Source organism: Dipteris shenzhenensis, chromosome 33 (genome assembly GCF_047967505.1).
Source record: "Dipteris shenzhenensis isolate YYH24624 ecotype China chromosome 33, Dip_SZ_1.0, whole genome shotgun sequence".
Lineage (NCBI taxonomy): Eukaryota > Viridiplantae > Streptophyta > Polypodiopsida > Gleicheniales > Dipteridaceae > Dipteris > Dipteris shenzhenensis.
Genome location: NC_141628.1, coordinates 42436512 through 42464266, shown reverse-complemented (window position 1 = coordinate 42464266; position 27755 = coordinate 42436512). Strand labels below are relative to the sequence as shown.

Below are 27755 nucleotides of genomic sequence, written 5' to 3'. Positions count from 1 at the left end.
AGGGACAGCCTGGACAGGAGGATGAGATCCCACTTGCTGATGTCTAGTCTTTAACTCATCAGTTACCTTGGCCCTTGAGGCTAGTTTTGTACTTGTCATACTTGATACCTTTGTCATATGTACATTGTACTCAGCAGCCAGCTTTTTGTATTTTCAGCTATTATATATCCTCATGCAATGTACTTTCTTTTCAGTTTCAATTTGGAGTCTAGACTCTGGAGTCTTTAAATTTTTAATGTTTAAGACTTTAAAGTTTAATCTTGGATATTTTAAATGTTGTCATTTTATGTCATATTCTGACATGTCATATGACGTGGCGTTCCCTGACGTTCCCGATCTGCTCCCGTTCCCGTTCCCGCTCCTGTTCTAGCATGAGTGGATGACCTGCAGCTCTCATACCATGTCAAAATCTTGGGAAGGATCGCCACTGATCTTAGTCTAACACCGCACCATATAAGAAAAGCCATGAAGGGAGAGACACAACGTGCTTTGGCCAAGATTCACCTCACATGAACATTCTGCACATCTGAAAGTGCCGTGCCACACATGCACAGACATTAAATCATACGCACGCTTAAACTTGACCTGCAACAATTCTCTTCTATATCTTCTATAGCACCCCCAATTGTGTCCACTACAGAATATTCCATACTAATTGTGTGATTTGCTCCCTCAATCCTCTTTGCCTTCATTTCCCCCTCTTATAAGAGAACTTTGCTCTTTATACGTAACTGAATGACGCACTAAAAATAAAAACCCATGCCTCTACATTTTTTGTTCAATGTATGAAATCCCCATAACTTGCATCTAACTCTGCATCGCAAGTATTCATACAATAGCCACTGCAGTTCTTGACATTGGTAGCAGTAAATCTCAGACCAATGATAAAAACATGTCATTTGTTACAACATACCGTAAACGTATTAACACCAGATACTTCTTAGTATGTGTAGAAATCTTGTAATAATGAGTAAAGTCAGCAAGTTCTCTTGTTTCACAATGTAACCTGTGTAATCTGATCAATTTGACATCTATCAAAGGTGTCAATAATGACTCGAGGACCCTTATCCTCTTAAGCTACAAAATCTCAGAAGTTCATACAATGGCAGCTGCTGCTTTACCAGAAAGGAACCACAGTGAGATGTTCTCAATAAGTCATTGCTATACAAGTCCACTCCTTCAGCATGCACAGACGAGCTCCTCAAGACGGAAAAAGCAACCACATATGGTTGCCCTGAGGCCTTGTTTGAGGTTTCACAAGGTGCTTCAAACATCTATATCATGAACAAAAGAGGCTGAATGGACCAAAGAGGCTGAATCTGTGAATCCACTATATCAAGGACATAAAAATGTTGAATACAATCCTGCATCCACAACCAACTGGAGGAATACTCAAATTAGCCTACATCTGATGTGCACCAAGGTAAGGCAGCAGATCACAGTTCATGAGGACAAACCTTACATAAGCAGACCGTAGTGTTAAGCTTCATCTTGAAGGTGATGCTGAAGATCATTTTGGCTATCCAGTGGCATGTACTGTGCCATGATAGCCCTTATTTCTGAGTCCATGTATGACTGTCACAAAACAGTTCAAGCAAAAAGTCAAGACAATTAACTGTCACTGGATACATACCAGCTATGCCATAGCAACTGTAGATGTCCCCAGCATTTAGCGCACGCACCCACATGCACCCACACACACTTACCCGTAACCTGTACTTGTAAACAACATAGGCTCCAACACCAGCAGCAAATAACCCAATAAGAATTATCATAGCCACCAAAAAACTAACCCTGGAATTTGCAGATTTTTTACCTGCTCACACAGATTTAAAAATATCAATATTTAACAAAAAAATTGCATTTAGGAACTTGGATACACTTACAATATTACAACTGTCCAGCTTGCTATATCAAAATCCCTAAGAGAAGTCTGAGACAATAAGACCCACTTATGCAAGTATCATGCTCCCTGATGTATAAATGATCTCCTTGACACTTGCAGTCATAGCTGCCCCATGTATTTGAGCAGCTACACTCTGGGCACTGGCAAGCAAGCTTATCTTTGCATTCATCAATATCTGGCCATCACAAAGACAAAAAAAATGTGAAACTAATCAACATCTGCACTTCATAGTTTACTCCCTAACAACGAAAAAAATAATTCAACTATCTAAATGGCCCATCAGAGTCATGATAACTTTCCTGCCTTCCACATTTAAATTTTGGATCAAAAGATCACCAATCCAAAAGAGCCTACATCTTGCCAATCCATACATGGTGATTTGGATGGTGAAAGATCTTAAGGGCCAATGAATATGACAAAAGACGACCCAATGAATATGACTAGATACCCAAAGCTATGGGAATGAACTGCTCCTACTAGAAATTAGCTTGAGTCAGCCATGGAGATGAGCCCCAATAAGGTAAGAAAGGGCTTCACAAGATAGCCAAAAGTGTGGCCCAACATGTCCCCACAAGTGGATGGGTGCAAGGTAAAACCCAATCATGACTTACAACACCACACGAGTACAGTGACTTGGACCAGAACTGTATTAGTGTTCCAGATTGGATCCAGTTGTTGATGAACGATTCGGAGAAGTTCCTGGAGATACCTGAGGTGAGGGATAAGGACCAGATAAAGAAGACATCCTTGACTTGTTCCTGAGAAATTCTGCAAATGAGCTGATGGAGCGGTTCTTTGACACCAAATGAGGCAACTTCAGTGACTTGACACCTGCAAAGGCATGTGGGTATAGATGGATCAGTAGGGGGAGGGGATGAGGCTGCCATGTGGGCAGCAGATCAGACTCCTCCTTCCTGTTATTGTGTTGGAAAGGTCACCTCCCGGTCTATAAGCCCCCAAATGAGGAGAGTGCGGGGGAGGGAGACCTAGGGCATATGCCAAGAGAAGAGAGAATAAAGGACAAGGGTAGCTGGCTGCTAGGGAGGATCTGCAGGAGCATAAGGCGAAGCAGAGGGCAGAAGTAGGGACCCAAGCGAAGAGGCAATGAGCTGATCCTCACATCAGCATGGCGTATGGATCTGTACGGCGGCTGGAGCAAGGCCTGCATGGCTGGATCAGATCCAGGACAGAGGCCGACACATGGCAGGGTCTGTGGGCAGGTGTACGATCTGAACAGGGCCTCCAAATGGAGCAATTAGGGCAGACCACGGGCTGGCAGGAGGGCAGCGGTGCAGGCCATCCTAAGAGGCCATGTGGTGCAGCAAAGGGAGGGGCTGCAAGTGGGCAACACCCTGCCCTTTATAGATGTCACCACAATGTAAATATCCTAAGTCAAAGTACAGTTGATCATTCATTTGATCATAATTTATGTGTTAATTATGGTCAAAGAGTTCTTTTAATGGTCAAAGAATTGACTACGGTCAAAAGAAAGGGCTTCAGCCTCAAAAGCCAAGGGGTACTCAGTTTTCAAAGACTTATAAAGCTGAGTTTCGCAGAGATCGGTAATGCTTTAAGTGTGGGAAAGAGGGGCATGTGGCTGCCCAATGCCCAGAAAAGCCTTCAACTTCGAAGGGAAAAGAGGCAGAGAAGCCACGGGGACTGCAAAAGCCAATGGCAGGAGGAATTCCTGACATACTTGGTCATGTTTCAAACCCAGAAGAACGAGAATTGCTGCTATCATGGGGCAAAGTAGAGACCAGCAAGCACTAATTTTATTTGATCCAGAGGCTACTGATAATTTCATATCAGAGGACCTAGCCCTGAGGCTAGGAATAAAGACGGAGAAGTTGGGCAGGGCTTTGGATGCCGATCAGATGTTCTGTGGAAACCCTATGCCAATCACTCGCTTGATAGGGAAGCTCCGTCTTCATATACAGAGTTATGTGGATCATGAAGACATCTTCATTTCTCCACTGAAACATCGTGTAGTCTTGGGTATGCCTTGGTTTCATCGCAAGGCAGTGAAGTTGACTCTTCCTGAAAGAGTGCTGGAGTTTGTATAGAGGGGCAAAGAATATAGTGTGGTTGCTAGGAATAGAGAGGAAACTATTCCCATTGTATCAAATAGTTCTGTTGGAAAACAAATAAAGTCTGCAGTTTCGCTTACATGATTTTTGTAAAAGAGAGAGATGTGGAAATATTTGCTGAAACAAGTGAGGCACACCAGAATAAATTTGAGTTTATTGAAAATTTTAAAGATTGTTTTTCTAACGCTTTGCCAGGGGAGCTACCCCCTGAGAGACCTGAGGATCATGGCATAGAACTCATTCTTGGAAGCGAGCCACCCAATAGGCCCCCATATAGAGTTAGTGCAACTCAGCGAGAAGAGATTATGACTCAAGTGCAGGACTTGTTGTCCAAGGGGTTGATTCAGCTCAGTTCTTCTCCTTTTTGTTCCCCTGTACTGCTAGTACAAAAGAAAGATGGCTCATTCTGTATGTGCGTCGATTACCGCACACTTAACAAAATGACCATCAAGAATAGATTCCCTATTCCGCGGATTGATGATGTGCTGGATCAATTCAATGGAGCTTCAATTCAGCAAGATAGACTTAAAGACTGGCTACCACCAAGTGAGGATACAGCCTCAGGATGTGCACAAGACAGCGTTCCGCACTACTTTTGGGTTGTATGAATACCTGGTGATGCCTTTTGGATTGACCAATGCCCCAGCTACCTTCAATAGGATGATGGATCGTATCTTCCGACCCTACAGACAGTTCACTGGTACCTTCTTCGATGACATAATTGTCTTTTCTCAGTCCAAAGAAGAGCACAAGGAACATCTTGCTATGCTGTTTCAAGAGCTGAGAAATCATCAGCTCTATGCAAACAGCAAGAAAAGTGAAATTTTCCTGGAAGATATCCATTATCTGGGGCATATAATATCCAAGAATGGGAAAAAGATGGATTCAACAAAGATCCGTGCCATTTAGGAATGGCTAGAGCTGAAAAATGTGCATGAAGTTTGAAGTTTCCTAGGCCTGTGTTCTTACTACAGAAGGTTTATCAGGCATTTTGCGGATATAGCCGCTCCACTCCACGATCTTACTAAGAAAAATGCAGCTTTCAGATGGGGAATTCCTCAAAAGACAACCTTCACCACACTCAAGGAGAGGCTCACTACAAAGCCAATCTTACTCGTTCCAGATTTGTATCAACCATTTGATGTGGATTGCGATGCTTGTGGGGAATGTGTTGGGGCTGCATTGCATCAGAATGGTCATGTAGTGGCTTATGAGAGTAGGAGACTCTGGGATGCAGAAAGATATCTGGGAATCTATAAGAAAGAGTTATTGGCTGTAATTCATGCCATCCATACATGGAAGCACTATCTTTTGGGTGCAGATTTTACTGTTAAAACAATTCACCAAAGTCTGAGATACTTTTTGACTCAGACCAAGCTTTCCGAGAAGCATATGAAATGGGCAAACATGCTGTCAATGTATCATTTTCAGATTGTCCATACCCCAAGAATTCGGAACAGAGTGGCAGATGCCTCGTCCCGAAGACCCCAGGTCAATAACGTGACTATTGCCTATCATCAGGACCTGGAAGGCATGAGGGAACAATATGCTAATGATGCAGACTTTGGCGAGATTTTACAGCAAATGCAAGAGGGGCAGTCCACTAGTCACTATTCCCTCAAAGATGGGTATCTAATGAAAGATGACTGCCTATGCATCACCCACAAGATGAGGAAAAAGATTTTGGAGGAAAGCCATGCACCTCCCTATGCTGGACATAGAGGGATTACAGCAAAGACTCTAGTACTAGAGAGGTATTTCTTTTGGCCAGGGATGCGAAAAGACATACATCAGTTTGTTACCGAATGCCTTACGAGTCAAAAAGTGAAGTATGATAGATGGAGGGCACCTGGCCTACTTATGCCTATTCCCGTGCCTCAGGCACCATGGGAAAGTATTACAATGGACTTTATTTTTGATTTGCCAAGATCAAAGTCAAGGAATGATGGGATTTGGACTATCATTGATAGATTCAGCAAGCAAGCTCATTTCATTCCGGTTCGCAAAACCATAAAGGCAGATCATATGGCTAAGCTTTTCATGGCACAAATCTTTAAGCATCATGGTATGCCTAAGTCCATTGTTAGTGACCAAGATCCCAGAATGACCAGTATATTCTGGAGAGATTTATTTAATAACATGGGGACGAATTTCAATTTTTCTTCTTCTTTCCATCCCCAAACAGATGGTCAAAGTGAAGTAGCAAATTCCATAGCATTGGATATGCTGAAATGCTACGTGGGTGACCAAGGTTCAGACTGGGAAAAGTACCTACCATTGGTAGAGTTTGCTTACAATAATATAGTACACAGCTCTACAGGGAAAGCCCCCTTTGAGGTCATTTATGGGAAGGTGATTCTACCACCTATCCTGAGGACCAAGGATGAGATATTTGCAGCTGATCAGTTTGTGAGAGACCTCCAGACAGCTTACAGCCAAGTCTCGACAGCAATCGAAAGGTCTCAAGAGAAACATAAAAGAGCTACAGATAAGCATAGGAGACAGTTAAATCTCAAGGAAGGGGATTGGGTACTTTTGAAGTTTGAAAAAGCTAGGCTCCGCAAGTTTAAAGGCAAACAGAAAGTGTATGCAAAGTTATCTCCCAGATACTATGGCCCTTTCAAGGTTACAGAAAGAATAAATGAGGTTGCATATAGGTTATCATTGCCAAAGCATTGGAGGATTTACAATGCATTCCATGTGAGTCTTCTAAAGAAATTCTAGGGGCCAGAACCTATAGAGCCAGTATCAGAGGATCCACCAGAAGTGGATGAGCTGGAGGAGGTCCTTCAGCCAGAGCAAATTGTGTACCATACTATACGCAAAGGCTCTCAGGGCAAGGATTTTTACAGGTATCTTGTAAAATTCAAGAATTATACGGCATTAGATGCCAAGTGGATGGACGAAGACATGTTATCCGATCATCCACAGCTTTTGGATGTTTACAAGGAAGCTTTTCAGTTGAGGTCAACTGAATAGAAGCCGAGGGGATGTCACCACAATGTAAATATCCTAAGTCAAAGTACAGCTGACCATTTATTTGATCATAATTAAAGAGTTTTATATGTATTAATTATGGTCAAAGAATTCTTTTAATGGTCAAAGAATTGACTACGGTCAAAGATACTTGACTCTGGTCAAGTAAACCTAACTTCGGTCGGGGAGACTTGGTTTATTATCAAGAGGGTTAACTACGGTTAACTAGAGAACTACACAGCTGACTACAGTCATGACTACAGTCAGAGAGTGTTGACTTCGATCAACAAGACTTGGCATGCGCCAAGAGGGTTAACCACGGTTAACCAAGATGTGCCAACTTCGGTTGAAGAGTTGTGCCAACTTCGGTTGGAGAGACTTGACTATAATTAAGGCGCCTCGACCCTTGGTCAAAGCCCCTTAATTATGATCAAGAGCATTGACTTCGGTCAACGAGATAATTTATTTATTTATTTATTTGTTATGTGTGCACATGTATTCAGTGGGGACGCCCAACGTGACTAGAACTAGTCCACAATGTGTTGTTTGCATGCAAAGCGCTAACAATTAATGGGTGCCATGGTGGTGCGCTTTACTTAATTGTTGCAGGTACTAGGAAGAGTTATTCTCCTAAGTGCTACGGGAGCCTAATCGAAGTCTAGGAGGCGGTTCGCGTGACCAAGTGCTTCGAAGACTCCAGAGTTGCCCTTAGTGGCATGTAATTAGGAAAGTAGTGTAGAAATTGACAAGTGGCTTGTTGCCAAGAAGCGGAGCCTAAGAGCTCATGTAATTATTCATTCATCCACGTTTTGGATTTTCATGTATGAACAGCTCTATGCTGAACTATGTACTTCATCTTCTCTCAAGTAATAAAATCCTTCGGGGGGGTCCAGCCCAACTGTTGTCCTGGGCCCTAGTGTCTCTGTTGAGAGAGGGAGAGAGGGAAAGAAATGAGAGTGTCTCTGCTGTATTTTACGACTGAGGTTACAATAGAGGGAAAGCAGGCTGGTCGGCTGGCCAACCAGGTCGGTCAGCACAATGCCCAATAAGGGCAGCCCACAGCCCCATATATGGGAAGCTGTGAGGTTGGTCGGAGGGCCTGCTGGGTCGGCCAGCAGGGCATCAGGTCGGTGCACATAAGGGGGCTACCAGCCCCTATAAAAGGGCCTCCTTTGGGGGCATTCAATCATCCAGCAAGCCAGCAGTTTGGGGAGCAGCAGGAGCAGCAGAAGCCTCACCCTCATCTTAGAGGCAGAGGAGTCCCAGAGGTGCTGCAGAAAGCTCATCTGGGGCTGGAACCTAGGCTTTCTTCTAGGGCGCAGCAAGGTGCTGAGGTCTTTGGACAGAGAGTCTAACCAGCAGATAGTAGAAGATCCTTTTGGTAAGATCAAAGGACCACATCTTGGTGGGACTCTGGATCTATCCTTTGGATTGTGTCCATAGTTTTGGACGGAAATATATTCTTTTGGTGGATTCTATCTCTAGCATCTATGCACAATACATCTATATGTGAAGCACATGAAGTTAAGAAGTTTGTGATTTCACACACTGTCGGAGCTCTTAGGCTATTCTATCAGTATTCCGCGGTGTGTATCCTCTGTTGGTTGATTTCTAACATGGTATCAGAGCCCAAGTAGGAGGCTCACAAGTGTGGGAGCTTGAAGGCACGGACCTTGCTAAAGGACGACCTTGATTCAGAGGCTCTAGGGAATCGACTTCCACAACTGGAGAATTGTGTAAATGCAAGGAGGGTGACTCACATTCAGTCAAGTGTGTACAAAGTTCTTGTCTACAGATGGTTGAGTTTGCTTTTCGATCTTGATGTGTGGTTTAGCAGCAGAGATGTCGATTTCAAAAGCAAAAGCCTCTTCAGCCCCATCTCTCCTTCCTCCTTGTCCAATCGAGTTCCTTCTTTCACCATCCCTAACTTTGGAGAGTCCGGGAGACTGGGTGGGACTAACTATCGTATCTGGAAGGTGAGGATCCCGAGTCAGTGGCTCGAAAACTGTGGAAGCTGACAACGAGAGCGAAGGTGAAGCCAGAGGATATGATGGACAAAAAGGGGAGGATACTTATACTAGTAGATGGAGAGGAACTCGAAGCATGGGAGGATAGAGATGCCCATGCCGGCAAACTCAGCGATTCCTCACATCCAAATGATTGACATGTCAGTAGAGGATGAGGAGATTTGGTACATGACCTCTTGGCAAAGCTCAAGGTGGTGAGGGTACTTAGAAGGCTACCACAAAGTTTCAAGAGCTTCGTTACGACTACTGCTCAAGGGAGAAGCTCTACAATAAAGACAACAATGACAAGGCTTGCTAGCAAAGGATAGGGCAAGCCTAATGGTGGCAAGTGCAAGAAGGATGATTCTGGAGATGAAAAGGACACTTCCAAGAAGAGGAAGCACAAGACGAAATGCTTCTATTGAGACGAGCCAGGCCATTTTGCAAAGGATTGCAGAAAGAAGAAGACCGATCAAAAAAACAAGGAGTCCAACTGCAGATACAAAAGCCAAAGCTAATGTGGTAATCGAAGAACAATTCTTGGTGACATCTCCATGTGTTACTGAGGTCAAAAATGCCAACCTAGAAGTCACAGTGAAGATGTCCGACATTGAGATGTGGGCCAATGGGGAGTCCGAGACCTTTGTGAAGGTGAAGGACAGCATGGAGTGCTTGGACTCTTCCAAGTGCGTGGCTGTTGATACCGACACGTAAAAAGGACCCAAGCCCTGGGACTACTCATTCACTCATTGTGCCTCACAGCAGGCTGCCTTGGAGAGAAACAGGGAGGCCAGCAACCACTGTTAGTGAGCCTCATATTGCGAACTAGCCATGAGCAGCACAGGGGGACACGCTACAGGCAGCAGTCCAGCCTGCAGGTCATCTACAGGGTGAAGAGCAGTACACTGCAGAGTCAGGGGAATCAAGGATCAGGAGCAAATAGTGCTTATTGGCTGTCCCCCGGAGCAGCAAGGTGGTTTGTTTGCAGGATATCATTACACAGCCCACTCAAACTCTAGGAGAACAAATAGGCTAATGAAGATTGAAAGGTGCCAAAAGAGATAGATGACAGTTTTGGGTGGTCAGAGGTCCACAGCTAGGCAGAAACCTATCTGCTAGATGGTGACACACTGAGCACATTCTTTTGTATCAGGTTTTGTCCATTTGCTTGGACCATTCTATAATGCATGACCTACTGTTAAGGACCGAGGTTTTTAACCTGAATAAGCCTCCTCTGGCATGACTCCATCTTCATACTTCTTGCCGTCTCAATAATGACTCAAACACCAAGAATTCCTTGCCAACATAATCCCTACCTCTGCCAGTGCAGAGAGTCTCGAGTCAGTGCCTGCTTTCCCACTCTATCTGTACTAGCTACTTCTTCAACTTCCCAAAGGCATTGGACTTCTCCTTCAAGAAATATTAGCCACATCTTTCAACTATTGCCATTTATAAACATAAGAAAATACAGACAGCTCCCAAAGGATCCCGTGGACATGTGCCCAGACAAGTCAGAGTGAACTGGTTCCAAAGGTACAGTGCTCTGTTTCTAGCTTTGTGGAAAGGGCTCTCCATGTTGCTTGCTCTCAAGGCAAGCCGTGCAAAGAGAATAATGTGGGTGAAGCTTGGGAAGTCCAATCACCATATTCTTCTGATGTGTTTCTGTCAACGCGGCAAGGGAGGAGAGGGGGAGAGCTGTTCTGAAAGAGGTGAGGGGGAGGGCTATTTATAGGGGAGGTCTGGCACCTGATCTGAGACCTGCCAGGTTTGCTGGCCGACCAGACACCCAACCAGTAGGAGAGGCTAACTGAGGGGGAGAACTGTTCTGAAAGAGGTGAGAAGGAGGGCTATTTATAGGGGAGGTCTGGCACCTGATCTGAGACCTGCCAGGTCTGCTGGCTGACCAGACAGCCAACCAGTATGGTTGGCTGGCTGACCTGACTGGTCTCCAGCCCCCTTAGCAGGATCTTTTCCAGACCATGGAGGGCTGCTTCTGTGCTCCTGCACTTTCTGCTGCACCAATAAAAGGGCCAACAGCCCTTTCAAAACAATACAAAAGAGATTCCCTCCCCCCGAGGAGCCTGCGCATAATCAGGGCATAATACCACCTAAAACTACATCCCTGGGCAGGCCTAACATTCCCTAATGGGGCTCACAGGCAGGCGCTGCCCCTAATATTTCAACATTCAAATTTCATACCATCCCCTAGAAAGAGGTGACGTCAAACATCTGGTAGTTGTGCCAAGACGCGGCCCTTAAATCACCCAAACAACCTTGGTGTTCATGCTTTCAAACAGTCAGCCGTGTACCCAGAGCTACCAGACCAGTCTAGCTAGCCACTAGCAAAACAATTTTGTATTTACAGGTGGGAAAGCTAAGCTCCACAGGCATAGCATGGAAAACCAGCAACTGCATACTGTTGGAAAGGTCACCTCCCCATCTGTAAGCCCCCAAATGAGGAGAGAGTGGGGGAGGGAGACCTAGGGCAGGATGTGCCCAAGAGAGAAGAAAGAGAGGGGGCTGCCACATGGGCAGCACCTCACAGGATTGGTAGTGGGCAGGTGAAGGGCCTGCAACAGACCCTGATGATGGCGCAGTACAGGTGGGTCAGGAAAGCAGGAAGTATGGATCTGTACGGGCCGCTGCAGGGCAGTGTACGGAAGAGGTACGGCCAGGACAAGGCGCCGGCAAAGGGCAGCAGCAAGGCGCAGTATAGTGGGGGTCTTTGGGCAGGTCTATGGCTTGCAAGCAGGGCTGGCAGGTGGCAGGACAGCAGCAGCAAAGGGGCTGGACCCTGCATGGAACAAAGGGCCAGCAAAGGGCCCTTATATAGGGCTGGTTGGGCTGAGCCAGCCAGGTCGGTTGGGCCAGCCAACCTGGTCTGTCCAGTCGGCCCAGTCAGGGCAGACTGGTCGGTATTTTTGCCAGGCCTTAGGGCCTATAAAAGGAGAGGCTTGTGGCCTCATTTCACATCCAGCAACTGCAGCTTCTAGCAGAGCAGAAAGGAGCAGCAGAGCACAACCCTTGGGGCCTACATCCAGAAGCTGAAGGAGTACCAGTGTTGCTGCAGACTTAGCTCAGTGTGAGGCTGAGACCTTGGCTGTCTTCTAGGGCAGCAAGGAGCTGAGGTCAAAGGACGGAAAGTCTACAGAAGCTCCAGGTGGAGCACGCGGGCTCGAGTCTAGAGATAGCCAGCACATAGGAGAAGGACTGTGTGGTAAGATCAGAGGACCACATCATTGGTGGGACTCTGGATCTGTCTCTTTTGTAAGTTGTGGACGGAAATATATATTTTGGTAGTTTCTCTATCTGGTTGGTTTATTGTCTATTGATGGGTCTGCACATCTATTGAATGCACATAAGTAAAGAAGTTTGTGATTCCACACCCACACCGCACACTGTGTGAGCTCCTGGGCATTACTATAAGTCTTCCGCTGCGTGTACCCTCTGTTGGGTATTTTCTAACAAGGTATCAGAGCCCAAGTAGGAGGCTCACAGGTGTGGGAGCCTGAAGGCACGGACCTTGCTGAAGGACGACCCTGATTCAGAAGCTCTTGGGAATCGGCTTCCACGACTGGAGGATTGTGCCCTTTGCGAGAAGAAGGGTGACTCAGGTTCAGTCAAGTGCGTTCCGAAATCTGGTCTACTGAAATTGAGTTTGGTTGACTTTGCTGTGTGGTATAAACAGCAAAGATGTCGACCTCTACAGCCTCTTCAACCCCTGCTTTCCCTTCCTCCTCCCCCAGTTTTCTCTCTTTCACTATCCCTAACTTTGGAGAGTCTGGGAACTTGGACGGGACTAATTACCCGATCTGGAAAGTGAAGATCCGGAGTCATTTAGTGGCTCGGAAGTTGTGGAAGCTGACCACGGGAGTGGAGTCGAAGCCAGAGGACATGGTGGACAGGAATGGGGAGATACTCATGGCACTAGACAGAGAGGAGCTTGAAGCTTGGGAAGACAGAGATGCCCATGCCCTAGCAATAATCATAGGGACTACGGCAGACTCCGTTCTTCCACATATCCAACTGGCCGAGACGTCAATAGAGGCATGGGCCACCCTGAAGGATCTATACGAGACAGACAACACCTCCCGGATTGTGCTTCTTCAGCATCAACTTTACAATCTTGATATGGAAGAAGGAGATACGGTACATAGCCATTTGACGAAGGTCAAGGTGGTGAGGGATCAGCTCGCAGCAGTTGGTCAGAAGACAGACTCATGCCACTTGGCCATGATGGTACTGAGGAAACTGCCTCGGAGTTTCAAGAGCTTTGTTACGACTTTGACAGCAGGACAGAGGACCAAACCTCTGATGTTTGAGGAGTTGGGTCCATTATTGCTACAAGAGGAAGCTCGGAAGAAACTCTACAACGAGGACAAAGACGACAAGGCGATGCAGGCGAAGGATTCCGTTAGCAAAGGAAAGGGCAAGCCTAATGGTGGCAAGTCCAAGAAAGACGACTCTGACGACGAGGGGACTTTGAAGAGGAAGCATAAGAAGAAGTGTTTCTACTGTGATACGCCAGGACATTTTGCAAAGAACTGCAGAAAAAAAAAGGCGGATCTAAAAAACAAAAAGGAGTCTGACTCAGATTCAGAGGGAGAGGCCAAAGCAAATGTAGTAATCAAGGAGTTGTTCCTGATGACATCATCGAGTGTTACCGAGGTCGGATATGTTGATCCAGAAATCACAGTGAGGATGTCTGACATAGAGATGTGGGTCAATGAGAAGTCAAATGCCTTTGTGAAGGTGAAGGACAGCATGGAGCACTTGGTACCTTCCAGGTGTGTGGCTTTTGACACTGACACGAGGGTGGATTCCATGGAAGGCCCTGGGGTCTCATGGTCAGATGGATGCTGGAGTCCAGAAGGGGACAGTACAGGATTACACAGGCGCTTGCTGGGTGCCTCAATGGGAGTTTGCTTTCAAAGCGAACATTCAGGCAGTACAACAGTCTAGTATGTATTTCTGCATTTGAGCCTTTATAGCATGCTGTGGAGAGACTCTGCTCTTCATTTATCTCAGCTGATACGAGATTGGAAGGAATTTGCCTTCTTCGAAGGCAGAAGGGGAAGTATTGGTGCTTCTTCAAATCTCGGACGCAGATTGCTAGAAGGTGATGGACAAAGAGTACTGAAGCCAGAAGAGTACCTGCTTGAGAACTCAGCCAGAGTTCATGGTCCAGGTTATCTGGAAATATTCATTGGTTGCAGACCTTCCAAAGGAAGGACGGGTTGAAACAGACCCTCAGAGCATGGTGTCTCGAAGACTCCAGGTTGTTCACTCATTATGAGGGGGACGACTCGAAGATTGTGACAGCTGGATTGCTCGAAGGCGAGAACGTGACTGAAGGAGGTGGTACCAAGAGGTGCTACCAAATATGGACCTGTGTACCAAGATGGTGTGCGGAAGCCGAACCGGACCTGGTGGAGCAGGAGCCACTGGATTAAAAGCTAGGAAAAGATTTTGACACCGAAAGGTTCCAGAGAACTACGACCAGGGAATTACTGGAGCATCGTCATCAACGTGTTGGCATTGGGCCGAGATGTGTCGGTGAGAGGGGGTGTTGGAAAGGTCACCTCCCCATCTGTAAGCCCCCAAATGAGGAGAGTGTGGGGGTGGGAGACCTAGGGCAGGATGTGCCCAAGAGAGAAGAAAGAGAGGGGGCTGCCACATGGGCAGCACCTCACAGGATTGGTAGTGGGCAGGTGAAGGGCCTGCAACAGACCCTGATGATGGCACGGTACAGGTGGGTCAGGAAAGCAGGAAGTCCGGATCTGTACGGGCTGCTGCAGGGCAGTGTACGGAAGAGGTACGGCCAGGACAAGGCGCCAGCAAAGGGCAGCAGCAAGGCGCAATATAGTGGGGGTCTTTGGGCAGGTCTATGGCTTGCAAGCAGGGCTGGCAGGTGGCAGGACAGCAGCATCAATGGGGCTGGACCCTGCATGGAACAAAGGGCCAGCAAAGGGCCCTTATATAGGGCTGGTTGGGCTGAGCCAACCAGGTCGGTTGGGCCAGCCAACCTGGTCTGTCCAGTCGGCCCAGTCAGGGCAGACTGGTCGGTATTTTTGCCAGGCCTTAGGGCCTATAAAAGGAGAGGCTTGTGGCCTCATTTCACATCCAGCAACTGCAGCTTCTAGCAGAGCAGAAAGGAGCAGCAGAGCACAACCCTTGGGGCCTACATCCAGAAGCTGAAGGATTACCAGTGTTGCTGCAGACTTAGCTCAGTGTGAGGCTGAGACCTTGGCTGTCTTCTAGGGCAGCAAGGAGCTGAGGTCAAAGGACGGAAAGTCTACAGAAGCTCCACGTGGAGCACGCGGGCTCGAGTCTAGAGATAGCCAGCAGATAGGAGAAGGACCTTGTGGTAAGATCAAAGGACCACATCATTGGTGGGACTCTGGATCTATCTCTTTTGTATTGTGTCCATAGTTATATATTTTGGTGGTTTCTCTATCTGGTTGGTTTAATGTCTATTGATGGGTCTGCACATCTATTGAATGCACATAAGTAAAGAAGTTTGTGATTCCACACCCACACCGCACACTGTGTGAGCTCCTGGGCATTACTATAAGTCTTCCGCTGCGTGTACCCTCTGTTGGGTATTTTCTAACACATAGGCATGGCACAGTTCAGCTGTGCACCTCTGGCAGTGCGTTGTGGGGTGGGAGCTAATAATAGATGATCCTCAGTTTTGGACTGCTGATCCTGTGCCAAGATAAGGGAAGAAACCAATTCCGAATTTACATGCCCCTTAGTCAAATGCATGGGACCTATTAGACATCTGCTGATGGCCCTGAGGCACTTGGCAGGACAGGTTGTGCATGAAATAACCAAGAAAATACAGATCAGGCCCTTCGCATGTGATGACAATCCCACATTCCTCCTATTCTCAAATAGCTCAAGTGAATGCACTTCTCTGCAGCAAGGAAAGCTTCACTTGCAACACACTGCAAATCCCTTCTGTTCATAAGCAACCCCTCCAAGACTTCTCTGTCCATTCTCCTCTCCTTGTGTGTGCAATTTCTGAGTCTGTTAGTCTCATCCTACTAGCAAGGTATCTGTTGAAGGTCTTATGTCCTCCTCGAACAGCAGTTAAAATCTTGAATGAAAGCATGACGATGATATAGGATCCCGCAGCACATCTAAAATCATCCTTCAGGCTGCCTAACTAATCACCCATCCACCCTGCCTAGGATGCATGCCTTGGAGTTGATGCAGTAGCCTACAAAAGCAGTAACACCAGGCATCAGGGGTTCACGAGAACAAGCAGGCCTTAAATGAAGTAATCAGGATCAGTCTTCGCGAGTGTCAGAACACTTAGTAGACAACCAGAACTAGCTGACCAGTCTAGGATTCATAAGGTGACACAGGCTAGTCCACATTGTGAAGTCAGGAACAAAGCGACACTGCAGCCGGAAAAGTGTAGGAGCTGCTCAAATACTTATTTGTGGGGAGCTTAAAATACATAGTTCTTGGTTTTGAACTGCCAAGATGAAGGGGCAAATTGGTTCCTACGTCTAGTCATGGGCTACAGAACGATGGAACAGGGCAATCACATGTTCTAGTGAGCCATCCATGGATGTGTTTGGTATGTAGAAGTGTAGCATTGAAAGGCAATACAAAGCGTGCCACAACCAACTCATACTCCGACACCCTGCGGTTCAGTAACCTCCTTGCTTCCATTGATAAAGCTCTGTTTTGTCAACAAACCAATTACGCAGAGGTAATGTAAGAACAATCGCAAAATATGAGTAACAGAGGGAGACCTAGCCTTGAACTAGAAACTATTCAGAATTAAGGTCAAAACAATCACAGAATCTGAGGACACGAGAGAAATGTATCCCTGCGCGAGAAACTCTATCCTTGATTGTCCTTGAGAAAACAATCAATCGTAATTGCTATGTTTCCTTTTCCTGTTTTTTAAAGTATCAAGCTAGCACCTTGAAATAGAGAATAACCAAGTGCAGTACAGTCCCTTTTTTTTTTAGGAGTTTACTCTAGAATTGCCACAAACCCTTTGCCTTGTTCTCTCAATTATGGATGTGTAATGTCCAGGCAACGTGATAAGTCCAACTAACCACCTATGAAGGTAGGTACACATTTCATTGTTGCATCTCATCTTGAGATTACTATTGCATTTAATTTTCATTCTAGAATTAGTCACTTGCGTCCACCTAGTTGCAATTTTCAAGGAGTGAATACAAGGACGAATTTGCATGCTTGTTGATAATCAAGTTCGCACCAAGGAGCTTGGAAATAGGTTAATGCCTACCAATGATTTGCTTCACAATAATGAGTAAGTGATTGGCTGTTTCCCTAGTCTTACTTTAGCAAAGTTTATGTTTTTTGCAATAGAAGGGTACATGAACAGTTGCAGATGTGGGCATATTTGAAAAAATCCACAACTCCTTAGATAACCTTCCAAGATCAATCCCTCGTGATGTCGACATGAGGAAGCATGAAGGAGATGCTTATTATGACATAAAGAAATCAGTGACAGGGGGGGTGGAATATGTTCCTGTCATAATGTTTGTGACGGGATGAAATTTATTCAAGACTACCTTCACACAGGCACACTTGAATTATGCTAGGACTTCCAGAAGACATCCATGAGTCATGGCATGTCTTACGTACTTCGAGACAATTACTTTAAAAAAGTACCTTCACAACTATGGACACCATCACCCTTGAACCCTGATGGGCATTCGCATTTCGCCTGTGTATCCTGCACAACAAAAATCGGCAATCCGTGGTGTTAAACCTCAACTATAGAGTATCTGACAATTGAGAAGGATAGCTTGAGAAACATCAGGGCCTTACCAAGCAAGCAGAGTATGTCTTTCCATCTCTTGTGTCTTGCCAACAACCTCCATTCTGAATCTTACACCGCCCCTGCCCAACAGCTGCATGCACAAAAAACAATGCAACCTTTAGTTTATCAGCTCATCAACGGCAGCTCCACGTTTTGATGACTAGCTTCATGCTCCACTTTCACAAAAACCCTCTAAAAGATAAGCACATGCATCAGATTCAACCACCAAAGAAAACCTCACCGTGATTTGTATATTAGATCAATCAATGCTAGCTTTAAATTTCACACCTACCCGTCTGTGAGCCCCCATATGAGGAGAGCATTGGGGGGGTTTGAGAGACTGCCACATGGGCAGCATCATGGCTGCCAAGTGGGCAAGGATCAGACAGAGAAAAGAGGAATACCTGGAACATTCTGGGAGCATAGATCAGCACAGTGGGTGAGGCAACTGGTAGAGGCAATTCCAGGGGCAGATCTGGGGCTGAGTGGATCTCGAGAGGAAGGCAAGAAGACTGCAACAGAAGGCGCATCTGTACGGATCAGGTGGCAGGGATATCAGGCCCTGGATCTGGCCTGGCAGGAGGCGGTTCATGAGCAGTAACAAGGCGAGGTATCCCACGGCACAGGCACACACATGGCGAGGTTTTTGGTGGGGATCGTGGGCACGGCACGATGATGGCCTGCAACAGGCCCAGGAAGATGGCGGGGAGTGCAGCAGCCGCGTTGGCCAGTACAAGAACCAGTTGGGCTTTGGAGCCAGCCAACCAGGTCAGGGTTAGAGCAGACCTAGGGGCTGGTCCCCTTCATTGAAATGTAGGCCAAAATGACCGGTTTTGTGAGCCCCACAGGTTGATGAGGGGCAGAGATACAGTCGGCCAGGGGGGTCGGTACAAACCCCCTGCTGGTCAGTTATATTTTGAGGGGCATCCTTGCCCTATAAAAGAGAGGCCCCAAGGCCTCATATCACATCCAGCAGTGCAGCCTACACAAAACAGAAGGAGCAGCAGAAGACCTCTTCTTGGGCCTACATTCAGGAGGTGAAGGAGAATCAGAGGAGCTGCAGACTTAGCTCATCATTGGCTGAAGCTAGGCTGTCTTCCAAGGCAGTAAGGTCCTGAGATCTGGATAGAGAGTCTACATAAGCTCAGTGGAGCACGCGGGCTCAGAGATCTAGAGGTGCTAGGCATTTAGCAGGAGAACCTTTTGATATTGTATCTATATAAACTGTTGCTTCTATATTTGTCTGTGAGCACAGTCTATTTGCTAGTCTGCATATACACATGAATGTTGCAAAGTACACACACTTGATGAAGCATTGATTCCATAGTGAAACACGTCTGTGTGCAATTCTTGGGCTAAACTATCAGTCTTCCGCTGCTGCAGGATACCCTCTAGTGGGACTTTGGTTTTCTAACACTGGCCGATAGGCTGGCTTTGTATACTAAATTAGTTATTGGTAAAATAATATTCCTTTGTAAGACTAGAATATGTCCAATCAAACAAATTCAGATTTTTTGTTGTTCTAAAGACCAAAAATCTACACAGAAAATAAAAGAGAAAACAAAAGAGAAGAAAAAAGGCAAACAATAACTTTTATGAAAAACAAAAGGAAGACATACTTAGCAAGCAAAGCAACACTTATGTCGTCATCAGTGCCCAAGCATATGCAGCTATATTGGGTTTCTACAACCTGCAAAGTATCTTGGGCAAACCCAGTGCTTACTAAAATACGTCAAATAAACAAAAGAGAAAGAAAACAAGAAATATAGAAGAAAGGAAGAAGGTGACTTAGCAAAAATAAACAAGCAAGTCAAGAAACAAAAAGTTCCAAAAAACAGGAATAATATATATATATATATATATATATATCTCTGTGCATTTCTGCATTCTGCATTGGTGTGGATGCTCCTTCAGTAGCTCCACCCCCACAGCTTGTTTGTCCCAGGTTGCTCATAGTCTCATAGACCCATTGGTCTTCCGAAGACTTTAATAAACTCTCTCTCTCTCTCTCTCTCTCTCTCTCTCTCTCTCTCTCTCCTGCTCGCTACCCCTCCGCCTTGCCCTTCCACCCCTCCGCCCTGCTCCGCTCCTGCTCGCTGTCCCTCCACCCCGCCAGCCACTCAGCACACCCCATCAGCCCCTCAGCTCACCCCGCCACCCCCTCAGCCCACCCTGCCAGCCCTCAGCCACCTCCCCCAGCCCTCAGCTCACCCCACCAACCCTCAGTCACCTTCTTCAGCCCTCAGCTCACCCCACCACTCCCTAGCGCCACCCCATCAACCTAACGCCTAAGCCCCTAGCCTCCTAGCCGGCTGCGCAGGAGCCATACTGTGCGCCACAAAGCCTTACAGAGGCTGCTGGGTGCTGTGCCTCCACATCGACCTACTTGGTTGTCCAAGAATATCTGGCTGCCCCAAGAAACTGCAGAGAGAAAGAGGCATTAGAGGTATTCTACAGAGAGAAAGAGACTTGACAGTCAACCTTGGGAAAACTAAGGTTATGATTTTCAACCCCTCACGCGCAATGATTCGCCGACTTAGTTTCACTCATCGTGGCGAGCCAGTGGAGATAGTGCAGTCGTAGACATATTTGGGAGCAGTCTTCACAGGACCCATCTTCACAATGACCCATGCAACCCAAGCACGACTCACACGAGGGCATAGTGCTTTGGCTAGACTAGAGCGACAGTGCTTCCGGGCGCACTTCCAGGATCCATAGACGAAAGGCTGGCTTTTTGACACTGGTGCGACCGATTGCCATGTATGCAGCACCCTTCTGGAGATGTGATCTTCCGAGAACAGATTGGAGGAGCCTCGAGCGGCTACAGGTGACGATGGGGTCCAAGATGATATGATGTAAGCCCTCACTCCCACATGAGATAGTACAAGCAAAGTTCGCCATGACATCTCTCTCGGTTGATGCCATCTTTCAAACACTGACCATCCACAGAGTCAGGGACTTACCTCACTGGAGACTTCCAAGGTTGGCCCTAGAGTCATCCAGAGAGCTAGCAGAGAGCGCGGCAAACACATGGTATGCACGCATATCCACATGGCTTGCCAGGCACGGTATCCATATGGACAAGCTTCCCCCCTTTCAGTACAGCATGGATGTGCCTCTTGAGTCGATCTCACGAGATGAGGTCAACCATATCATACGTTAGACCTCCTCCAGCTTCATACATCCCGAACTTGGGGGGAGGACCAAGACCCAGTTCTACCGCGACCACTTCTTGAGAGTATCAGAGGAGGGATTCATCATCAAACCTTAGTATCTCGAGGATAGAGGAGTCTCCCATGCACTGAGGATTGCCATTGGTCAAGCGCAGGTCTCGTCCCATCAGCTGAGGATCGAAGCAAAGAGAGCAACTGGTAAACTCAGAGAGCAGCAGGTATGCACGTTATCACGACTGATCCATTTCCATGACCGAGTCTGTATCGGGCTTTATCTGATGGAGATGAGTCGGCACAAGGAGACACTACTGTGACAGATCAAAGAGCAAAAGGGGATGGCCAGACCACCACAAGACATAGAGGATGACCAGGCGGAGCAACGCGTCACACACTTCTATACATTTGAGTCAACCCCAGGACACACTGGAGTGGAGGAGGAGCTAGCCGACATGAGAGCAGTCTGGATTAGCAGCCGACACGGTACCACCGAGAGAGGGACGCAGAGACCACATGCGCAACAAAGAGTCCCAAGAGTACACTCTATTGAGGTCCCACCTATCATAGCTTTCCTTAAGGGGGACCGACAAAGACGAGAGGTCACTCTGGACATACTCGACAGACACAGATACGAGACACCCACCAGAGAGCCATCATTGTACCAAGCTTCGGTTTTTTATTCTATTCTGAGTCCCATTACCTGATACTAGATAGATTGCTCTGGTCCACTATGCAATTGCAGTTGTGGTTGACTATTTCTATTCATGATTATGATTTTGTTAGCATAGATTAGTACTCAGCAAGGGCCCTAGCGTGCCCTTTGCTTTGCTTCAGCCCATTGAGGCTTGTATGAGTTCGTTTTTCTGTGTACTTTGTCCCATAGGCCCGCGAGGCCTCCCGTGGACGTTAATACATCTTTCCTTCATTCTCTCTCTCTCTCTCTCATTTTTTAAAATATAAAAAGCTAAATGGACCCTTAGCACTTATGTATCAATTCCTTGAGGAAGTCTAAGACCTAAGAAAACACAAGAATCCCCTCTTGAAGTGCAGTTCAATTCCCAAGAGTCAGGAGGATAGATTCCTTCTCCAAAAGTACAAGCATCTTTGTACATAAAGCCTTAAAAGTCAAGAACATCTGGTACAAATAAACCATCTGGTGTTTGTTACAGTGAAAGAAAATCTTGGTGGTGACCTTTGGTCTGGCCAGAGGGGCTCTATGGCAGCACCCTCGACTCCCACAGCCGTTAAGGTTCTTCTTTCCCCAGCTGACAAGCAGCAAGTACAGCAGGCAGTCCAATCCCTCCAAGACAAGGCACTTGTGGGCCGAATTGTGGGCCTCACGCCTACACATAGACAGGTGCGAGAGTGGATCCAGGCGAGCTTGACATTAGAGGGCGACCACATCCAGGAGGTCACCATCTATGGACGAGGCGTTTTCCTCATCCAGTTGAGCTCCCCTAACACCGCCTCGACGCTTGTGGAGCAGAGCCCCATTCTCCTTGGCCCGCACCTTGTCTACCTCTTTCCTTGGTATCATGGGTTCACCGTGGAGGACATGGATACGACACACCATGTTCCACAGTTTCCGATTACACTCTGCTTCCTAGGGCTCCCCAAGGAGTATCGAGCCATCCTCCCTTCCATTGGCTGGGCATTTGGCACAGTGCTCGAGTCCCCGCCAGAGATGGCCGCCTCCGTTCTAGCAGATGATGGAGTCCCTAGGATCAGACTGGTGGTGGAGAGCCCGGAGTCCCTCCCAGAGCTGATCCTTCTCGAGACCCTAGAAGGGGACACACTTCGCCAAAAGGGTGGGGATCTCTGGGTTACCAGGCCAATGTCTTCGATGCAAACAGATGAGTCACCTCGCCAGAGATTGCCCCCATGGCCTCCCTCGTGCGCCTCCCCCCCCTCCTCCACAAAGTAGGTAGAGTCAGCAGGCCCGAGTTCAACGCCCTCTCAGGCAAGAGCAGCACGAGTCTCAGACCCCATGGGCTACCCCCTCAGAAGGGAACTGGACACAAGTTAAAAAGAAAAAGAAACCAGGCAAGCAAGCGCGCAAACGCCCCAGACAAAGGACCAACCGCAAGGAGAGGGACAAGGTTGACCGAGAGGCCTCGAAAGAGAAACAGCAGGAGCCACCTCCCCCAGTAGTAGAGGCCACTGTCCATCCACCCAATCCTCCAACTTCGAAAGTTCAACCTCCGCAGCCACCCTTGCAACAACAGAGAGCCCCAGGAGCTCCAGATGCGGCGATGGCGGAAGCCGCAAACGCTAGCCATGTAACACCAGCCCAAGAAATTTCATTCAATCAAGGGTGGGTCCCCCCCTCTCCTAAATTGGTCTCCAGTCGTTAAATAGTAGGGTTATACTCGGAATGATTGGATACAGATAATCCATTGACCTGTTTTATTAATGCCAGTCCCACATAAAATATCATGACCACCAACAATTCTTCTTGACTGCAATGACAATACAGCCATTGGCTTGCAGTGGTCATAGGATGGTCTTTCCTATTAGGGAATGCCTTGGGGTCATGAGTGAATGGTTTGATACAAACACATACCACATGGATGAACACTTTGGAACCTCTAAAAGCACTTCAAGAGATAAATAAGATTCTATAAGAAAATCATTTATTCTTAGAGGAGATATTGAGCATGAGAAGATTCAACGTCCTTAGTCACAATTTGAGTTCTATTACCCAACATCCAAGGATTAAACACTTGTTCCACATGTTGCAGCTAAAGCAACTTTCAAACTCAAAAAGCTCAGGCACATTCATCAAACACTCGACTAGCAGGAAGCAATTACCAAATGCTTGGGAACCCTATTTTTTATTGCAAAGTACCACAAACTCACCCACCCAATCAGACATTAAAATAGATGAATTTGCAACTCAAAAGGACAAACAATTGTGTGTGCTCAGATTTGTGATGACCAATCTGCGAGATGTCAGGCAGTTGCCAGCCTGGTGGCAGCCATGTGATAGTCTGGCTGGCTCACACAATCTTCGAGCCTTTGCTTTAAAATCTAATCTTCCAAGCCTCTCACATATGCATCGAATCCAAAGAGCAATTATATGTAACAACAAACCAGCCAGACACCATGAGATTATCGTACCTTTGCAAGAAGCGTAACCATCACCTTGAAATTGGACACCTTGGACCAACGGACATTCACAGACTCTGCCTCGGAAGGTGTCCTAATGCAAATAAAACAGAAAAAAGGCATGATAAGCATGATTTTGAATTAAATACACAACTACCAATAAAAGACCTTATCACATGTAAGGAAACCAATACTTTGCAAGCAGTGATATTTGCCACTTTATCCTGCCAACAACCACCATTGTTTGTCAGGCACTCATTTGTCTCCATATCTGCAATTGCAGCAGTGTTAAAGTCTAAAATATTTTCCCCGCAGCATGCTGTTCCTTTTATCAATCATCCAATCCTAGAATCTTTCAAACTTGCTCAAAACAGACTGTATTGAGTCACACCATCACTCAGGCAGACTGGTGGCTCAGTGGTTTCTTGAAATCCTGAACATATTGCCTTCAGCACAGCTCCTTTGTCCAGCTTTCCTGCATCATTCCAAGACCTGTCAGCATATTTGCAAGACAAAAAACAATTGACATAAGCACAGAACATGACTCCCAAGTTATACAAGGCATCTCCTGTTGTGTAGCTCTTTAATAGTTTCAGTAAGGGATGTCCCAAAATACTTGTCTTCCAGGACAAATGTGCAAAGCCCAAAGATAAAATTACCAGAGCGTTTCAACTTTCTTACAAGTACAGAATCTTCATACCACTAAAATGGAACCTAGCCAGAAGTTATGCGAATCCCAGACGCTACCTTCATTCAACTAAGATAATGCAATGGACAAAGAGCAATGGGGCTTCTCGAACTGACATCACCACAAAGTACACCAACAAAACAAAACTGTAATAACTTAAACTGTATCCCTCTGCTGGGAACACAGCATGCAGAAACTAATGTCCACTATGGAGAAGTGCCTTGTCCATGAGATATACAATAGATTCAGTCATGAACCAAGTTCACTATCACCCATAGCAACAACCAACATGAAAGAAGCGTTAAAAGCAGCACTATAGTTTCTTTGAAACTAAATTCATTGTATATCAGCTTGCTTTCATGAAAGTCACAAAGCTTCAAACAACATTCTACAAATAATGATGGAATCGTTGGGTGCCACATACCTCTATATTGTCTATTATTCACAATGACAGTGGGTAGAATAGTTACATCGCCCCGTGAGCCTTGTCCGACCTGTTTAAAATACATGAAGCTTTAATCAGATAAAGCACGTAAGTTAAAAAACGCCATAAAAGTCGCTAGAAATATACCTGCGCTTCCTGTTCACCCTTCAAGACGGGGTTATCGGCATCCACATCTGGGTTGCCCATGCAGTCTTGGATCTTCTGTACGTCCAAATCTACACATCCAATCGATTTATATCATATGATGCTTCCGAGTAAATTCCGTGAATCAGCATAGCTACATACGTCTACACATTCAATCGATTTATGTCGTATGATTCTTCCGAGTAAATTCCACGAATCAGCATAGCTACCAGAACTAATCAATGGACTGGCCTGAAATCGGCCACAGCAAAACACACCTAAAGACTCGATCACTTGTTCGGCACACTCCTGATTGTATTTATTATCCTTCATGGGGCACCTGATATGGAAATCGGTGACATAGTCCCACCAAACCCAAGACGTGTTTAATTGATTAGCCACTCGGTGCACGCAAAGCTGTCTCAGATTTTCTAAGACAACATCCTTCCCATCGTATCCCTGGCTGAAATCTTGCTCCGGATCTGGGGCGCAATATCTGCCCTTATTTATGCACTGAGATTTGCACTGTTTACTCGCAATGAACGCCTCCGGGCAATACCAGGTGATGTAGTGCGGAGTAAACAAAGTATAACCGCCCTTTTCCAGAAGCTGCGCAGCTCCCTTAAAGTATTTCACGAATTCCATCTGCGCATCACATTTGGAGCCACACTCATCGTTACTATTCGTCCAGATTTCATACTCTACTCTAGCGTCCGGATGCGGAAGAGCTTCTCGCCAGTCCAAATTAATGTTAACCATTTTAGCGTCATCGACGGCTTTCTTCAAACTATCACCAAACTCTTTTTGAATCAACGCAGAAGGGATTGTAATGTTGTTCAAGTACTGAAGTGCTCCTTCATCTTCCCCAGGCGAATCCATGGTGATTAACGATTCCACCCTGTCGTCGACCACCAGAACAGCTGCGGCTCCGGCTTTCTGAGCGTTCCAAACTTTCAAAGCGAAGTAGCAATCTGTTTGCAAGCGCCAACCTATGAGAACACGATCGCGGGCAGAAAAAGTTGCAAACGCCTAGCTTCGAATCTCAAAACAAAGAAACCCTACCCCCACGAACGACCATGACGAAAATGGGCATGCCGCCGGGGCTGGACCTAAACATGTCGGGTGAGCCAAAATCCTTGCATCCATTGGAATTATCTTTGGGGACGGAGACGGTGCCGGCGAGGGTACCACCGTACTGGGGGACACCAAAGTTACCGATAGCGCTATCGTAGGTGCCTTTGAGGGAATCAGGGGAGGTGACGGAGAGGCTATTTTTCTCGACAACAAAGCGAGCGGAGGAAAGAAAGGGGGAGAGGAGGAGGAGGAGGAGCAGGAGGGGGAGGGAATGCCATTGCTGGGGGAGGGCGAAGGCCATAGCCAGCCAGAGCTTGAGAATTCACAGAAAAGAAAAATAAGAAGATGAAGAAGACGATGAAGAAGTAGTAGTAGTATCCAAAGAGAATGCCACGTTGTCCAACTTGAGAAGCACTCAAACTCATTCTCTTCACTTAACCTCACCTCACCCTGGTTTCCTCCTGACTGAGAATTTTGACTACAATGCGTGCGTTTTGTTTGCGTGAGATCAGGTGAGCCTTGCCAACCGGATTGTCGTCTCTGGAGTAGCCCTGCTTCACCTTTGCATCTAGACATTTGACTCCCTGCTTCTCTTCTACATCCAGACATAAACCATCTTCTAAGGCCTATTTGTAAACTTTCTCACATTGTTCATACAATTGGCCCATCATCCAGTGTGTAATGCATCGTCGACGATACATTTGGCAAGGATGCATAGAGTGGGAGGTTCAACTTGGTACTCACTTTGAATAGGGCACATAATAAAGCAAAGTCAACGTCAATGGGTGACAAGGGTTGAAAACTCATTGTGTCCTCTTAAGTATGGTAAATTGTGGTGGGAGGTAAGCCATTTGAATAAGGCAAGCATCTATGGTAATTCTTTATAGCTATCAACAACAAGGCATATTTTTAAATTGTTCACATTTTTATCATGCCCAAACAAACGCACCTTTTCACGAGGCAATTCAATGAGGGTATGGATAGATGAGACTAAGGAAGAAGATGCCAGGGGGGGAAAGCATTTTCAAACAATTTGAAAGCCAAGTACATGTCCACTGGATTTCGACCTAAGATGGATTTTTGTTAAAGAATGATTGTCCCGGGAGTGAAGTCCTTCCATCGGAGTTTGGCCAAGGTATGATGTAGATATATACTTCTTCAAGTGTCCCAACATCTTCTATACCTATTTAAAACCCAATGGATATATTTACTAATGGAAGAATCAATGTCCCAACATCTTCTATACCTATTTAAAACCCAATGGATATATTTACTAATGGAAGTATCAATGACTTCTTGCGTCCAAGGGTTTTAGTTCCCATACTTTTGTAGTTAATTTTAGTTGATTTAGAGGGGG

At 46.3% G+C, this 27755-nt stretch overlaps 1 protein-coding gene across 3 annotated transcripts; it reads right to left on the bottom strand.

Annotated features, from left to right (window-relative positions):
* Nucleotides 1–917: 917 nt before the first annotated feature.
* Nucleotides 918–26715, bottom strand: LOC147880130 (vacuolar-sorting receptor 3-like). 3 transcript variants are annotated; one of them, XM_087371973.1, is made up of 13 exons: nucleotides 26387–26715; nucleotides 25603–26295; nucleotides 25328–25416; nucleotides 25181–25250; nucleotides 24460–24543; nucleotides 24263–24339; nucleotides 24081–24162; nucleotides 17799–17881; nucleotides 17640–17703; nucleotides 1953–2081; nucleotides 1707–1816; nucleotides 1463–1575; nucleotides 918–1380 (listed from the first exon to the last, which is right to left on the bottom strand). In XM_087371973.1, the coding sequence occupies exons 1-12, from the start codon at nucleotides 26697–26699 to the stop codon at nucleotides 1480–1482; spliced, it is 1890 nt and encodes a 629-aa protein (XP_087228099.1). In that variant the 5' UTR covers nucleotides 26700–26715; the 3' UTR covers nucleotides 918–1380; nucleotides 1463–1479. The 3 variants fall into 3 exon arrangements, with proteins under 3 accessions (XP_087228099.1, XP_087228097.1, XP_087228098.1); XM_087371971.1 differs by having other exon boundaries at nucleotides 1458–1575; nucleotides 26387–26714; XM_087371972.1 differs by having other exon boundaries at nucleotides 918–1274; nucleotides 1458–1575; nucleotides 26387–26714.
* Nucleotides 26716–27755: the final 1040 nt, after the last annotated feature.